This window comes from Tursiops truncatus, chromosome 18, assembly GCF_011762595.2.
Source record: "Tursiops truncatus isolate mTurTru1 chromosome 18, mTurTru1.mat.Y, whole genome shotgun sequence".
Classification (NCBI taxonomy): Eukaryota; Metazoa; Chordata; class Mammalia; order Artiodactyla; family Delphinidae; genus Tursiops; species Tursiops truncatus.
In genome coordinates, this window is record NC_047051.1 from 69605719 (window position 1) to 69622219 (window position 16501).

Consider the following 16501-nt stretch of genomic DNA (forward strand, 5'->3'; position numbering starts at 1 on the left):
GGAACATCTGAACCTGACTAGGAAGCATCAAGAGAGATGGCATTGAAGGGTCAGCACAAGTTAGCTGAGCAGAGGGTAGGAAAGGGGGTTGAGGGTAGAGGGGAAAGATCCAGAGAATGATGGAGGAACTGTTAGCCGTTTAGTGTGTGATGGGCTGCGTGAGGGAAAGGGAGGACTGGAGAGTGATTTCCAGCATGGAGGCTGGCCAGGTACTTAAATTTTGGCATCAACGGTGCTGCTTTTGGCATCAACGGTGCTAGCAGATGTGGAAGATTTGTTGGCATACGTTTTATCCGCTAACCTCAGCTCTGATTCCATTTGATGTGCTGCTTGTTTTCTCTATGCCTTACTTTCCCCGTAAGTGTTCATTCTCCTGTGTCTTGCTATATTGTACTTATTTTTTTGAAATGCCGTAAATCATTTTAGGCACACATTGGAGTATACATAAAAACAAACCGATGATTTCAGAGATTCTTCTTCCCAAATTCTTCTTTTGTAGTGTGTTAATGAAATGTATGCCTTAGTATTTATAATAACGCCCTCTCTACACTATACTAGTGGACTTCCATTAATTCATTATAGCGATTGTGATTGATGTACTTAGCTTGTTAAAACACAGTTGTTCTTATTTAGAAAATGAGCAGAAAGGTCTAATAGCTAAACACATAATGTTGACCCTTAAATGACGTACGTTTCATTTATGACTGTTTTAGATTTATTTAGTTTTCATCAGTCTGTCTTCTAAAGTGTTTGGAATATATATTTTAAAAATTTAAAAGTTAATAAAATGAGGAAAGAGCAGACAGGAGGACAACCGTAAAACTGTAGAAAATGCTTCTTGTGAAAAACAAACGTTTGCCTAAGGCTGTTATAAATGTGCGTCCGAGGCTCCGTGTAGTTCATCTAGCTTCGAGGGCCCACCTATGCTGTTGGATTCATGAAATCAGTTCTAAAAGAATCAGAAGGAAGCAGGGCCTAAACTATGTTGTCAGAATCACCCTAAACTATTCTAAAGGTCGAGGCTAAGCTTTGGTCTGATTCCTTAAGCAGATAGATGGTCTTGTGCCTGGAGTTTCGTGAAGGACAGTTCCTAAAGCTCTGTACATGACTTCATTTAAGGGCTGGTTCCTGTAAGTTATTTTACCTTATCTTTACTGTCTACTCCATGAAACAGGCAGTTGCCATGTTTGTTATGGTAAAAGCAGATAGAGTGGTGAGAAGATATCTGAGAAACAGTATTGTGTGATTTTTTAAAAAGTAAGAAAACAAGATAAATTTCATTACCTACTCTTTATTCTCATCTTACAGAGCCTGCATTGCTTCAAATGAAGACGGGGATTTGAGTAAATCTACTGTTTTGAGAAATTACAGAGAGGCCCAGGAATATGGCTCTTTCGGCACAGCTGAGATGTTGAATTACTCCGTTAATATATATGATGATGGAAACCTGCTCTCCATAGTGACGAGTGGAGGTATTCTGCTTCAGATTTGCTAACTAGAGATAAATTTACAAAGTGGTAAGATGACAAATTCTTCTGGCCAGAAGCAGCCTTATAGAGAATTTAATCGAATGGTCCCTACTAAAGAACTAGGTCTGGAATAATGGATGTGACTTGATTCCCTGGAAATTCCCTGGCTTTTTTTAAAGCCATAACCATGTAGGCTCCATTCGAGGAGTATAAGCATGGGCCAACCACAAAAAATAGATCAGCATAATTCATCTTATGAACAGTAATTTCACCTCCAAATAACCCTTGAAAATTCACCCATGAGTGCAGAGTCAGGTAAAAGGATCCTCACTACAGCATTCTATGTAATTTTGAAAAAGTTGTAAACTTTTTAAATGCCCATCAACAAAAGAATAGGTTTTTTAAAACACTTGTATTATTCATCCTGTGGAATACATTATATAGGAATGAAAATGAATAAATTTACATATTCCTGTATGCATAAATCTCAGATACATAAACTTTACTGAAAAAAATTATGCATGGTAAAACATTTGTATAAAATTTTTAAACATGCCAAGCAGTACTATATTATGTTTATGCGTGTGTGTGTGTGGTAAAAATATGAAAACATAGGTGGGAAGAATGTGCGTACTGGCTTCAGGGTAAGGGTAGTTGTTACTTCTGGGGAGGGAGAAGGAGAGTGAAGTAGGACAGCCAGCTCTTTCCCTCCCCCTCCCCAAGCTCTGTTGAGGTATAGCTGAAGTACAAGAAACTGCACATATGGATACACACGGTTTGGTAAGTTTTGATATGTGCATACACCCAGGACACCATCACCACAGTCAAAATTACAAACATATTCATCACCCCCAAAAGTTGGCATGTCTTCCTTTATAACGCAGCCCTGTCTCCACGCACATCCTCAGGTAGCCGCTAAACTGCTTTCTGTCCACTCTAGATTACTTTACATTTTCTAGAATTTTATATAAATGGAATTGAAGAAAAATTTTTTTTTGCCTGCCTATTTCAGAATCCATATTGTGACTGTAAACTAGCTTGTTCCTTATTGTTGAGTAGTGTTTCGTCATGTGCATCCACCATGGTTTGTTTATCCATTCATCTGTTGATGCACATTTGGATTGTTTCAACAGTTGCGTACAGGTCTTTGTAGAAATATGTTTTTGTTTAATTTGGACCAGTGTCTGGGAGAACTGGTTGGGTGTGGTGGTTGCCTATTTAAGACTCTCGGAGCTCCTCTTCACAGCAGCTGCTCCCTTAGCGCCCCGCAGCAGAGTGTGAGTGCACGGCCCCACCCACGGTTGCCATGTCAGGCTCAGAACTGTAGTAAGAGGCATCTCAGTGTGGCTTTCGTTTGTATTTTCCGGGTGACTAATGGAGTTAAACATCTTTTCATACATATATTTGCCATTTGGTTATTCTCTTTTGGGAAATGCTTTTTCAAGTGTATTACCCATTTTTCTTTTGAATTTGAAAGATTATGTTCTGGATATAAGCTCTTTGTCAGTTACATATGTTGCAAATATTTCCTCGCCTTTGTGACTTACATTTTCACTCTCAGTGAAACGGGTAGGATCCAGGATGGCAGAATAGTGTGTGTAATTCATTTTTTGTGAATTATCTTTAAGAGACTTAAGATAATAATACACTGTTAGATGTTAAGATGAGACTATATTTTTATTCTATGACTTTTATTGTGATTAATAATGTGCAAATTGAATCTAATGGTTAAAACTTGGAGTCTCTGAGGATGTTTTGTCATCTTCTCCCCTTTTTGCCTCTAGGAGCTCACGGAACACACGTAGCCAGTATAGCTGCCGGGCATTTTCCAGAAGAACCTGAACGGAATGGCGTGGCTCCTGGTGCTCAGATTCTTTCCATCAAGATTGGTGATACAAGACTAAGCACAATGGAAACGGGCACGGGCCTTATCAGAGCTGTGAGTATTTGTGAGCTGTTGACTTCGAAGACTAATGATTAATGATCATGGATGTTTTCAGGTTTATAAAGTGCTCTGGCTTTACAAAAACTATTGGAACTGTATTTGGTGTGTAGGACTTTGTTTTTAAAAGCAAAAATGCTTAATTCATTTATATTTTTTTATTGAAAATTATCAGGATAAAGTTTTTTGGAAACTATGAAAGTATTATTTACATTATACTCTCACTTCTAGTAAATCCCTTAGGAAGCTGTTTTGAGCTACTTTAAAAATTAAAAAGACCTCTTAGCCAGCTTGCTCCATCAGTGTGAGAAGAATTTATTATTCTGCATTTCATTTTAACATATGAATTATATTTTACTTCAGCAAATTTAGACTTTAATAAGAACCATTCCATCCCCCTTCCTCTCCCCAACTCCACTCTGCAAATGCTAGTTTGTTTCTTATTGACTACTTCCTGTACTCTGTGACTCCCTCCTACATTTTTTTAAGTTTATCAACCATATGCCTGAGGATAACTTATAAATTTAGATTTGAATTGGAATACGATTGGTTAAGAAACTATGGAATTCCATGCCTTTATTGTACTGGCTCATCTGTTTCTGTAAATGGCTGCCTAAACTGGACTCTTAATCTTTTCAATAGATGATAGAGGTTATAAATCATAAGTGTGATCTTGTCAACTACAGCTATGGAGAAGCAACTCACTGGCCAAATTCTGGGTGAGTGTTCTTTGGCAATTGTCAGCCATAGAAGCTTAGCTGATGAAAAGTATTAGATGCTTTTTAGAACTGGATTGGATATCACAACTGAAAAAGAGCAGACTCGGTGGGTAGATGATAACTGTCTGTCTCTGAGAACCCCGCCCCCATTCCCACAGTCACATCTTTGATGTAGTTTTCCCCTCCTAGCCAGCCAGGTGGACCCGAGGGCCCATCTGTCACTAGAATTCCTCATCCACACGCAGCCTGACCTCTTCCAGGTGTACTTTCCTGACAAAATCTAGACTTGTGGAAGCCCGGCAGATCCTTCAGTGATCCCACAACTCATCTGCCCGGGTCTGTGGAGGTCACACTGATGTCATACTTTGTTTAGGACCGCGAATCAGAGATGTTCATCAGCGTCGTCTTTGGTCACACTGCACGTGCCCTTGCACTCCTGGACGGCCATTTTACACCTCCTTTTCTCCTCGGAGCCTTTCAGCGACCTCCCCTTTCATTCCTCAGCTGATGTCCTCACGTCTTTCTTTCCCAGAGAAAACAGAAGCACTCAGAGGGAACCTCCATGCCCTTTCTGTGACCTGTCTGACCCAACCTTCTGCCTTCCCTTGCTCTGTAACGAAAGAAGTGCTGGGATCGAAAGCCACTCAGGCACTTACGATCTGGCTCTCATCTCCTCTTTCCTCAAAGACTGCTCCAGCATCATCCCTCGCCTTTCCTGGGTTGTCATTACTACACAGACATGCTCTAGTACCTGCTAGCTTTAAAATTAACTTACTAAAAAACCTCTTCATTTCACACAGCCTTCACTTACTTTCCCAGCAAAACTTAGTTATTACGTATGTTCACTGTTTTCCATGGACATGTCTCACTGCCCCACCCCATCCATGCCTGTGCCGTCAGGATCTTCCTGCTGCCAAGTCCACTGGCTTAGCCTTGACTTCATGTTGCCTCACCTCTTTGTCCTTCATAGTACTAACTTTGAAATTACCTTATTTAGAGTGTTTACTTATTGATCACCTCTCCCCCACTCCCCCACCACACCATCCCTATACACCCACCATCCACATACACCCACCATCCACATACACCCACCATCCACATTCACCCACCATCCATATACACCCACCATCCCTATACACCCACCATCCCTATACACCCACCATCCCTATACACCCACCATCGCTATACACCCACAATCCCTATACACCCACCATTCCTATACACCCACCATCCCTATACACCACACCATCCACATACACCCACCATCCACGTACACCCACCATCCATGTACACCCACCATCCCTATACACCCACCATCCCTATACACCCACCATCCCTATACACCAGGCCATCCCTATACACCCACCATCCACATACACCCACCATGCACATACACCCACCATCCACATACACCCACCATCCCTATACACCCACCATCCACATACACCCACCATCCACGTACACCCACCATCCACGTACACCCACCATCCATGTACACCCACCATCCCTATACACCCACCATTCCTATACACCCACCATCCCTATACACCACACATCCACATACACCCACCATTCCTGTACACCCACCATCCCTAAACACCACACCATCCCTATACACCCACCATCCACATACACCCACCATCCACGTACACCCACCATCCACGTACACCCACCATCCATGTACACCCACCATCCATGTACACCCACCATCCCTATACACCAGACCATCCCTATACACCCACCACCCACATACACCCACCATGCACATACACCCACCGTCCACATACACCCACCATCCACATACACCCACCATCCACGTACACCCACCATCCATGTACACCCACCATCCACATACACCCAGTCTTGTATATCTCAAGGTTGTATTTATGTGACATGCTGAAAAAGACACAATGACTGGAATCAAGAATGATGAGTGGTTGCCAGGGCTTAGAAGGGAACATGTAACTACAAATGGACAGATAACACCAGGGAGACTTTTTAATGAGGTGCTAAAATTATTACTGTGTTTATGGTGGTGGTTGCACAGGCTATACATGTGTTAAATCTCGAAGAACTGTACACCAAAAAGAAAGTCAATTTTACTCTATGTTAATATAAAAATTTTAAAAAGTTAAAAAAAAAAAAACCTTAATTTTCTCAGATCACTGGTACTAAGTCCCTTGTGGGGCAGGAAAGGAATGTCTCACAAGTACCCTCTCTCTCAGTTGTTTCATCCATGAAGGTAATCTCGCCCCTTCTTCTCTTGCTTCAGTAGCTTGATTACCTCAGTATATTTCTTTCTCTCCTTTAACATTCCTTCTTTTAAAGTCTTCTTTCCCTAGCATTCTTTCCTTCACATTTATCACTTTGGAGTGTCCTTGGCCCTTTACCTTTTTTATATTGACCCCATTTTCTTCCTTGTGGTCTAACTTTGTCTCCTTTAATTAATACCAGTACATTTTTCTTATTTGCTGTCAAGCTCTAACCAGATTTCTTATATTTTAAATCCTACATTTAAGTTCTTCTTAGTGCCTTGTTTCCACTTTCACCTTTGCCACTTGTCACAACTGTGTGTGTGGATTCCCAAGGAGTCATTTCTGAATACTTTAAGTGGTAGATGGAGGTGGACCCCTGTTGTCCCACCACCCAGTCACTGCCCAATGGTTCAGTCTTTGCTCTTGGTCCTTTTGTAGTTTATTTTCCCCACATATATTCAGTTTTGTATCTAGCATTTTCCCCATGTTTAACCTGGGGGCTCCTAACTCCTTCCCTCCACTAAAACCCAACGAGGGTGTATCTCTTGGGATGGCTGTATCGTGTTCCACCAATGGTGGATGTGCCGAAATTTACTTAACCGTGCGTTTGAGCGTAGTTTGGTGTTATAAACACTGTGGGCATAGGAGCTCAGCACTTGTAGTTTGAGGATGTCCTGAGTGATTCTAAAGCACCTCTCCTGATCCATGACCACCATCTTACTTATGCTACTTAGAACCCTTGTTTTGGTTTTTCATATACACCATGTTTGAAAATATTTTCACATTATGGTCATATAGTTCTTGAAAAGTGGGACAGTTTTATATGTTCAGCGGAATTGTCTGTCTCTTTCAGGAGAATATGTGAAGTAATTAGTGAAGCTGTGTGGAAGCATAACGTAATTTATGTTTCAAGTGCTGGGAATAACGGCCCCTGCCTTTCTACAGTCGGGTGCCCAGGAGGAACCACATCAAGTGTGATAGGTTAGTTTCCTGTTTTAGAAATAGACTTAGAAACAAGCAGGCAAAAAACCTCAGTTCATCCAATGTTAACTGTATCTCTACTCTATGCAAGACACTGTGAGCCTTAAGTAGATCCTTAGGAAAGTGAAATCTAGTAGGGACTTGCTGATCTAGAATTTCCCCTACAGCAGCCTGGAGTAAGGGGTTTACTGGAAGTACAGATCCAGGGCTGTGGGATTACAAATGTGCAGTTACCTCTGCTTTGAGAATTTGGGCAAGACTTTCTGAAAGCAGTGTGAGAATGAGGATTTTAATAGGTAGAAATAAGCAAGGGAAGGGCTTTCCAGGCTAAGTAAACAGCATAAATAAAGACACTTGCTTCACTACTTATTTATAGTGTAGGGCAATTTATTTATAGTCGCGTTTCCTCTTTTAATTTCTCTTGGAACATGCAGAAAGATTTAGATGTAGAGGAAGGGAGCTTCATTATTGTGAAAAGCAGTTGAATCACATTTGTTCTATGAATGTGGCTTTTTCCCACTCTTTGGTCTTCAGGATCTGATGCAGTGTTGTTTCGCTGTAATCTAACGGGAAAAAAATGCCTGTCAGCGGGAGTTGTAGGAGCGCAAAATTAGTTGCAGTCATAATATGAAAATAATCAAATTAACTTCCATTATAGTACAGTAGCTGCCGCCTTGTGCAAAACCCCCCCTCCACAAAACATGAAACCCAGCCCTGATTTTTTTTACTAAGATCATGAATGAGGAGGATGAATTGAGAGATCCCTTACGTAGTAAATGAGGCCTAAAGTTTTTTGGTTTATTTTTAAATTTGGGATCAAAATAAGGCTTACACCTCTTAACATTTGTGATTGGATGCATGACTATAAAAACTGGTCCCAAACAGTTTTTCTGGCGTATCCATCAGTAACTGAACAGATATGTATATATCATAAGTGTTATTATAGTTGTAAAGATATTATTGATGTTATAGACACAACAAAATTTGGGCATCAAAGCTTAGAACAGAAACTGGTCCTTTTGAAAATGTTTCTGTTTTGAAATATCAGTGACCTTATGTTTATAGGACGTGCTTTTATTTATAGCTTGTAAATTTTAAGCAAGGTGTAGCTTGCTTTATATAATTTGGTTTTGTTTTTTTGCGGGGGCTGCGTCAGGTCTTTGTTGTGGCACCTGGCATCTTCGTTGAGGCATGCACGACCTTTTTCGTTGTGGCGCATGGCTTCTCTCTAGTTGTGCCATGCGGGTTCCAGAGCACGTGGGCTCTGTAGTTTGCGGCACATGGGCTCTAGTTGAGGTGCACAGGCTCAGTAGTTGTAGCACACGGGCTTAGTTGCCCTGCGGCACGTGGATCTTAGTTTCCAGGGATTGAACCCACGTTCCCTGTGTTGCAAGGTGGATTCTTTACCGCTGGACCCCTTTATTGTAGTTTGAAACCTTTTGATTCAGTAATTCTGTTAAATCATGTGTTAAGATAACAGTGCCTGCCAGTGTGATACATCCCTTGTGTATTCCAGATCTCTAGATATTTTTAAGTACACAAATTAAAATGAAACAGAAAATAGACCTCAAAGGTATCTAATGATCAAAATACACTGCACTGCTACAATGCTCAGTATTTTGTCATTTTTTTATCCCCAGTTTCACTGAAAATTTTATACTAAATTTTACAAAACAATTAGTTTTATGTGGCAGCATCGTTAACCTGAGTCCTCTTAACTCACCTATTTTATCTAGACTTCTGCTCCGAAGATGTGTGTGTTGTAAAGAAGAATGAGGAGCTGGTAGGCTTCGATTCTAAGTCTTGTCTCTGCCAGTCATTTCCTTTAGTAAATTTTTTTAATCTCTCTACGCTCTGCTTCCAAATTTCTAGAATGAAGGAACTGAGTTTGATCTCTATGTTCTGTGATTGCAGAGTCTAACTAGTTTGCATCTGCACATTTATCTAAAAGATTGTATGTAGGGCTTCCCTGGTGGTGCAGTGGTTGAGAGTCCGCCTGCCGACGCAGGGGACAAGAATTCGTGCCCCAGTCCGGGAAGATCCCACATGCCGCGGAGCGGCTAGGCCCATGAGCCATGGCAGCTGAGCCTGCCCATCCAGAGCCTGTGCTCCGCAGCGGGAGAGGCTACAACAGTGAGAGGCCCGCGTACCGCAAAAAATATATGTAATACTAAAAGACTGTATGTAGCATGTTACATGCTTGTTATTTACTACAGTCATTTTTGTGGTCATTTAAAAATGAAGACCAATCAACTGATTCCTTATCTTTCTAAAGTTATATTTTTAAAATTTGAAACACATTTCTCTTTTACACATAGATACACTTTTAGATACATTATTATATTTAATCCACATAATAATCCTGGAAGGTATTTTTATATACAAAAGCATACCACCTAGTGTAACATCTGGCATGTAGTAAACTTGCCTTGGTTATTAAATTTTCTTATCTTTCCATTTTGTGAGAAAGAACTGTGGTATCAGGAGAGTAGGCGATTTACTAGGGTCACACAGCCGAGGGAGCAGTGGGTTTAGAATTAGGATCCCTGTCTTGTGTCCTTTTGTTAATGACCAGATCCACTCCACAGGTGTTGGTGCCTACGTTTCTCCTGATATGATGGTTGCCGAGTATTCTCTGAGAGAGAAATTACCTGCAAATCAGTACACGTGGTCTTCTAGAGGCCCCAGGTAGGTTGAGAGTTGTACGTGGGACTATAACAAATATTTTGTTAAACTGCATGGTGGGGAGGGGTAGAGTTTTGGTCATTTTACCGATTCTTTCTATTGGTTTTTGCATTTTCATTTTGATTAACAATCTCGTTTTAGGGGAACAGGTAATTAAAGAAATAAATTACAGTTATTTCATTGTTAGATGTATGACATAACTATTCTGTTATAAATTTTACGCCCATGTCTACAATCCTTCACTAAGAATATGTAAGGTTTATGTAAGGAAAATTTTATTTTTTTATTTCAGTGAAAGTTTTATTTACGTTTTATGGAACCTATTTTTAGAACACTATTTCCAACACCAGAAATGCTTTATGATCAGCCACTTTAACAGACTAGTGGAAAATTAATAGAGAGTAAGGAAGTAGTCAGAATTCATGAGTCTTCCCAGTTATTTGTTCCAGTTACCAGATATCAAGGTTCAGTGCAAACATTGGTAGACAACATAGACAGTGCAAAGAGAAAAGTGGGAATCACCCTAAACCTCATCATCTATCGTATGTATGGGTCAGATTTCGAAGAACATCTTTTTAGTCATTACCGTGTGCGTAAGTGGAAGCACACATGACTCAGGCACTTTTATAACCTACTTTTGTCACTCGGTAATACAGTGAGAACATCTTTACAGGTCAACAGATATTTACCCAATAATATTTGTTTTAGGATAGTCACTAGGAGGGCTGCTACCAACGCGTTGCAGGAGTTGTTTGCATTGCTTTCAGTTGTCTGTTAAAATGTGAAACCAAATAGCCCCAATATTCCTAGCCAGGAACAACGGTAGTTGTTGAGCTGGTGTTTGGTGACGATGCAATGGTGAACTCTATGGGCTTTAACTCAGCAGACCCTGCTGGCTCGAGTCCAGCATGGCAGCCATTGGTCACATGAGAGTCTGAACTGAGCTGTGCTGCAAGTATGAAATGAACACCAGATTTGCAAACTTGGTACAAAAAAGAATGTAAATTAACTCATTTTTTCCTATCAATTTCATGTTGAAATTATAATATTTTAGATATGTTGGGTTAAATAAAATATGTTACTAAAATTAAGTAAACCATCTTTTTGTTAGCTTTTTTTAAATATGGCTTTTAGAAAACTTTAAATGCCATGTGTGTCGTCCCACATGCTTCTCCTGGACAGCGCTATTTTAGACTTTGTAGACAAGAGGGTGCTTCTGCTTATTACAGACGCGAAAAGTACATTCATCAGGCATCTGAGCAGCGACCCTCATTTACTGTCCTTCTATAAAACATACTTGATACTATGGCCTGCCACGTGTAAGCCCAGATACGCACACACACAGACATTTTGTCCACTTATGAGGGAAAAAACTGCTGCGTAATAGTGAAATAGCCATGACTGCGGATAGTTCGTGTGTTGTACTGTAATTTATTTGGCCAGTGGCCTTTCTACAAAGGCCCTGTTTATCCAGTGTCCACCGTCGTAAGCAGACTCTAACTGCTTTTGTTCAGTGCTGATGGGGCCCTTGGAGTGAGCATCAGCGCCCCAGGAGGTGCCATAGCCTCTGTTCCTAACTGGACGCTACGTGGAACTCAGCTCATGAACGGGACGTCTATGTCTTCTCCCAACGCGTGTGGAGGCATCGCCTTGATTCTGTCAGGTAACGACGTTGCTCACCTTACTACCGTTGCTCAATTTCCCAGTGAAGCGACAGTGAGTTGTTGGCTATTCCACGTGTACTTCAGCCACAGTTTCATTACTTTTCTTAATAAGATAGAAGTAACATGATAAAATGGATTTTAAAAGTATCATTTATACTTCATCTTGGTCCTGGTTCTAAAATGCATGGTTTATGTATAAGCTTAGTTAAGTAGGTGTGAAGTATCTAGACAATTTCATGTTCATAGCATAAAATAAAGTCAGATTGTGGCCGTGAAAAGTAATTGAATAAATTTCTCTTATTTCAGGCAGATATTTTTAATTCCTGAATTTCTCAGGGTGAGAAAATGTGGTACAACTGGGAATGTCCTGGCCCAAAGTAAAGTTTAAGGTGGAGAATAGTTGATGTGATGATAATGATTTGAATGTATATTCATTCAGCAAGCATATTCATTGGCTGTTAATGACTCTTAAGCATTATTTTAGCTCTGGGGCTAAATTAGTGAACAGAGCATTAAAAATACCTGCCTGTGTGGAGTTGATGTTAAAGTTGGAGGAGAAACAGACTGTGAACAAAATAAAAAATGGTTACTGTTACACATAAGAAGACAGTGAATATCGGCGTGGAGCCAGCGAAGCCGACGGGGCACTAGGCTGGCGTGCGAGAGGCTGCTGTGGTGTTGGACGGGGGGCGTCGGCCCTGACCAGGGCTCAGCGTCCGGTCAGCCCGGCGGGCCTGAAGACCCCTCCCCAGCAGCGTCCCTCTGGTCAGATCCCAGGCTCTCCACCCACAGTCCTAGTCCTGTTCAACCTTGCCGAGTATCTCAGGGTCGCTCGCACCTCTTGTCTGTGGCGCGCTGCTCTCTTTGCCTGGAGCTCCTTTCTGCCGTGTCTTGGCCTGTGTGTTCCCTGTGTCTCCTCTGATAGACACTACTAGGGATACCGACTCACGTATCTGTTCTCATGGAGCATCACCCTTTCGTGGATTCTCACACAACGGTCACCTTCTTGATTTGCTCTCAGAGCGCCGTAGCGTTCCCATGTTCGTTTTGCTCAGGGCTTACTCTCGTAAGTGTCTGCGTGTTCAGTTCTGGAGGGGTCAGGAGTGCGCTCTTACTCATCTTGCGCCTCTAACATCAGTCGTTATCAGAAGGTGGACAGCTTGGCGGCCTCCACATCCTTCCCAGAGGAGAGTCAGCCCCAGCCTCGCTGCTCCCTGGCATTGCCAGGGAAGCTTCTAATCAGTGGCCATGCCTGGGATCCAGTCTCAAAGGTGCTGATTTAATTGCATCGGGACCTCACATCTTTCTGGCTCCTTCCAGTACCCTTGGTGTTTATAATGTGCACCCGGGTTGAGACCTTGTGCCAGTGACCATGTTGTTTGACCAGCAGTAGTTTAAGGAAGGTGTCATTCGAATGCCTTTTGGTACTTTTTGCTCAGACGTTCACATTCCCAGTGCAGAGCCCGTGTTCATGCCGCTGCCTAGTGGGCACACAGGAATTTTCGTTGAATGAAGTCTTTGCGTTAACACAAGCAGCTTGAGTCAGACTGTTTGTCAGTTTTTTGTTTTTTTTTTTTAATAAAAAAAGATTTAAAAGTGAGTGTTGAAACACAAGACGTTAAAACCAGAGGATGTACGCGCTATCCATACTAGTGAGCAGAGAGTGTTTCAAGTAACCAGCTCAACTGATGGACACTACTTTCTTGTTTTCTGTTTTTGGCTTTTAGGTCTGAAAGCTAATAATGTTAACTACACGGTTCATTCAGTCAGAAGAGCTCTCGAAAACACTGCAGTGAAGGCTGACAATATAGAAGTGTTTGCCCAAGGACATGGTATTATTCAGGTATTGTCGTTTGTACGAAAAAAACGGGTTGTAAATCAACAGGATAATATTTCAGTGATTACTGGATAATACTCCTATTATAATGACGATTGAGTTTTTCTAATTGATTATATGCCAGAGTAGTCTCTGAACTGTAAGCAGAGGGTATGAAAACAAATTTTGTACTTAAGACAGATTGGTGAGGCTAAGGTGGAGAAACATAATGGACATAGGACATGTAGAGGGTGGAGTTCACGGCAGAGCAGCAGAGGGCAGAAGCCGGCCAGTCGTAATGGCATGTGGAGGTTTCCTAGCTTCGTCATTTGGGAGTAAAGAGGGTGGAGTGGAAGGCGAGTCCAGTGGCTAGACCAGTGTTTTGTCCAGTGAGGTAGAATTGCCCTCCTAAATGGGGTTTCCGTGTAGGTCAGAAAGGCGGATGGAGAAACTGACTTTTTGCTTGTACTTTGCTACAATGGAAAAGAAATTGGGGATCTGCAATAAAGTACTTTCTTGACCCAACCGTGTATATCTTACTGTTTGTATTCTCTTAATTAGGTTGATAAAGCCTATGACTACCTCGTTCAGAATACATCATTTGCTAATAAGTTAGGTTTCACTGTTACTGTTGGAAATAACCGTGGCATCTACCTCCGAGATCCTGTTCAGGTGGCTGCACCTTCAGATCACGGTGTTGGCATTGAACCTGTATTTCCAGAAAATACTGGTGAGTAATAACTGGACAGTAAGCTGATGTGCTCACATTTATGCTTTGAATGAATTGTACCACAATAGAGAAAATGCTGTTTAGGCTAATGTTCTAAAGAGAAGACAGGAATTGACAATGTTATTAATTTGTATTTCATAGAGGTGTAGGGGACACTGATGGCAATTAGGGATCCTGATACAGTGGCAGTTCAGTTGGCAGTGTGTCTACCAGAAAAACAGTAGCATGGGCCTTTAGGGACCTGGAGCTTTTATTAAATTGTGGATAGTAAAGCATCAAATTCCTTTTCTTTCCCACTTTTACTACTTGGGTGTAAGAGTTTTTGGTTGGAGAGTGGGAAGCAGAAGCAGCCAGGGAGAACCCCAGCCCAACGACTGTGAACAAAATTGTCATCACTGTAAACTTAGGAGTCTTTTCTCTTAGTCAGATTCTGTTAACTGTATGCAGTAATGAAAAATATTCACTAAAATGGTTTGTGTTCAGGTTGTAGCCAGCCATGTTGGGTGAACACATGAACGGATTCCGAGCATCCTAAAATAAATGTGAGGGAGGTTCTGTGGCTCTTTTATGTAAGCTGTGTTTCGGGAGCCCGTGCCTACTGGATTTTACAGCCAACCACATGTATCTGTGGAATTTTCTTGACAGACGACAGAATGTTTTAAAATGGAAGAAAAGAAAAAAATAACTAATCTTTACTTTTTGGTCTTTTTAACGCCAGAAAACTCTGAGAAAATATCCCTTCAGCTTCATTTAGCTTTAACTTCGAATTCATCATGGGTTCAGTGTCCCAGCCATTTGGAACTCATGAATCAGTGCAGACACATAAACATACGTGTGGATCCCAGGGGCTTAAGAGAAGGATTGCATTATACGGAGGTATTTATTGGGATATCTTCATTTTTACTTTCTTTAGTCTTTAAAATGTGTAGAAGTCTTTGTGTAGCAGTCCATTTCCCCATCAGTCTGAGTAAGTCAAGGGTTGTCATGGGTGTATTTGTCCAGGCTGTTTGCCATTAATTATGTGGCCTGACATCAGAAAATTGATGCCAACTTGTACTTAGGACCTTTACATTTTAATCTTAGATTAATTTATTCGCTGAGTAGATTCACCCTTTTTTTCTTTTATTTTCTCTTTTTAAAAAAGTCTGTTTGTGGATACTGACACTTATTCCTTTTTCAAGGTATGTGGCTATGATATAGCATCGCCTAACGCAGGTCCTCTGTTCAGAGTCCCAATCACTGCAGTTATTGCAGCAAAGTAAGTGCCCAGTTACCGATAGCTTGCTGTTACGTGTAATTATGTAATGGCTGTTTATGGAAATGGGGTGAACTTTTAAAGGATCCGTAGGCCAGAACCAGGTGACTGGGTTTTGGTTCTGTTCCTTGCTTAACGTTCAAGGTGGTGCGTAGTCAGTCACGGTGTTCCTTGTTCACAGTGAGGATAACTGATAGCATGTGTCACCTGCCCTCCTTACACCTGATTCAGAGGCTGTTTTAGCCTTCATCTGGCCTGATGCCTCGGCAGTGTTTGACAGTGACTTTGTCCCCTCCCACCCCCGGCCCAGATTCCCCCCTTATCTCTGGGATTACCATTATCTCCTCGTTCTTCCGCTTTTCCAGTGCCGTTTCCAGACTCTTCCCTTTCCATCTTGTCTTCTGCCCCAGAATGAAGGAACTCAGGACTGATCACACTGCTTGCTGTATAAAGTACCTCAGCGGCACGCCCAAGGATCGTGCTGCTTAAAATAGCAAACAGTGGCCCTTCACAGCCAGTGTTTCCCGCGGCTCCATCAACAAATTACACGTTTCCACGAGCTCACCAATGCTGACCCCCCCCAGTTTCCTCAGGACGGGTGCATTTGCACAGCTGATTTCTCTGCTTCAGTTTCCTGTCCCTTAACTTAATGACCAGGTGTGTTCTTGGTCATCTCCGGGTGAAGGGAGCCCCTCCCTGCCGCTTCATGGCACTTTTCACTTGCCTGTGGTACAGACTTTAGCTAGTGTGTTGTCATTTCTAATTCACCACATTTGACTGTGAGCCCACGGAAGACACGGGGACTGCATTTTACGTGACCCCATATGGAACCCATTGTACAGAATGTACGAAACAAATTATTCAGTACATGAAAGGCAAGATGGAGATGAGAGTACTGGAAACAATAGAGAACTCTGAGTTAACAGCTTCTATCGAGTTAGTTGCACAGTAATATTTAATATGCAGTAGGTCTCAGCCCATATGA

The 16501-nt window shown here is 41.7% G+C and overlaps 1 protein-coding gene across 6 annotated transcripts in view; it reads left to right on the plus strand.

The window, feature by feature from the left end:
• The window catches only part of TPP2 (tripeptidyl peptidase 2), a 68270-nt gene that overhangs the window by 24738 nt on the left and 27031 nt on the right, over positions 1-16501 (plus strand). For all 6 annotated transcript variants that reach the window (XR_002173436.3, XM_019921042.3, XM_019921041.3 and 3 more), the window contains 10 exons: positions 1309-1472; positions 3254-3408; positions 4054-4130; positions 7239-7366; positions 9955-10054; positions 11566-11714; positions 13443-13558; positions 14093-14261; positions 14980-15137; positions 15443-15519. Coding sequence is in view for 5 of the 6 variants with exons in the window: in XM_019921042.3 (XP_019776601.1) it covers positions 1309-1472; positions 3254-3408; positions 4054-4130; positions 7239-7366; positions 9955-10054; positions 11566-11714; positions 13443-13558; positions 14093-14261; positions 14980-15137; positions 15443-15519 (1293 nt within the window). In the remaining variant the exon portion in view is untranslated. The remainder of the gene's footprint in view (positions 1-1308; positions 1473-3253; positions 3409-4053; positions 4131-7238; positions 7367-9954; positions 10055-11565; positions 11715-13442; positions 13559-14092; positions 14262-14979; positions 15138-15442; positions 15520-16501) is intronic.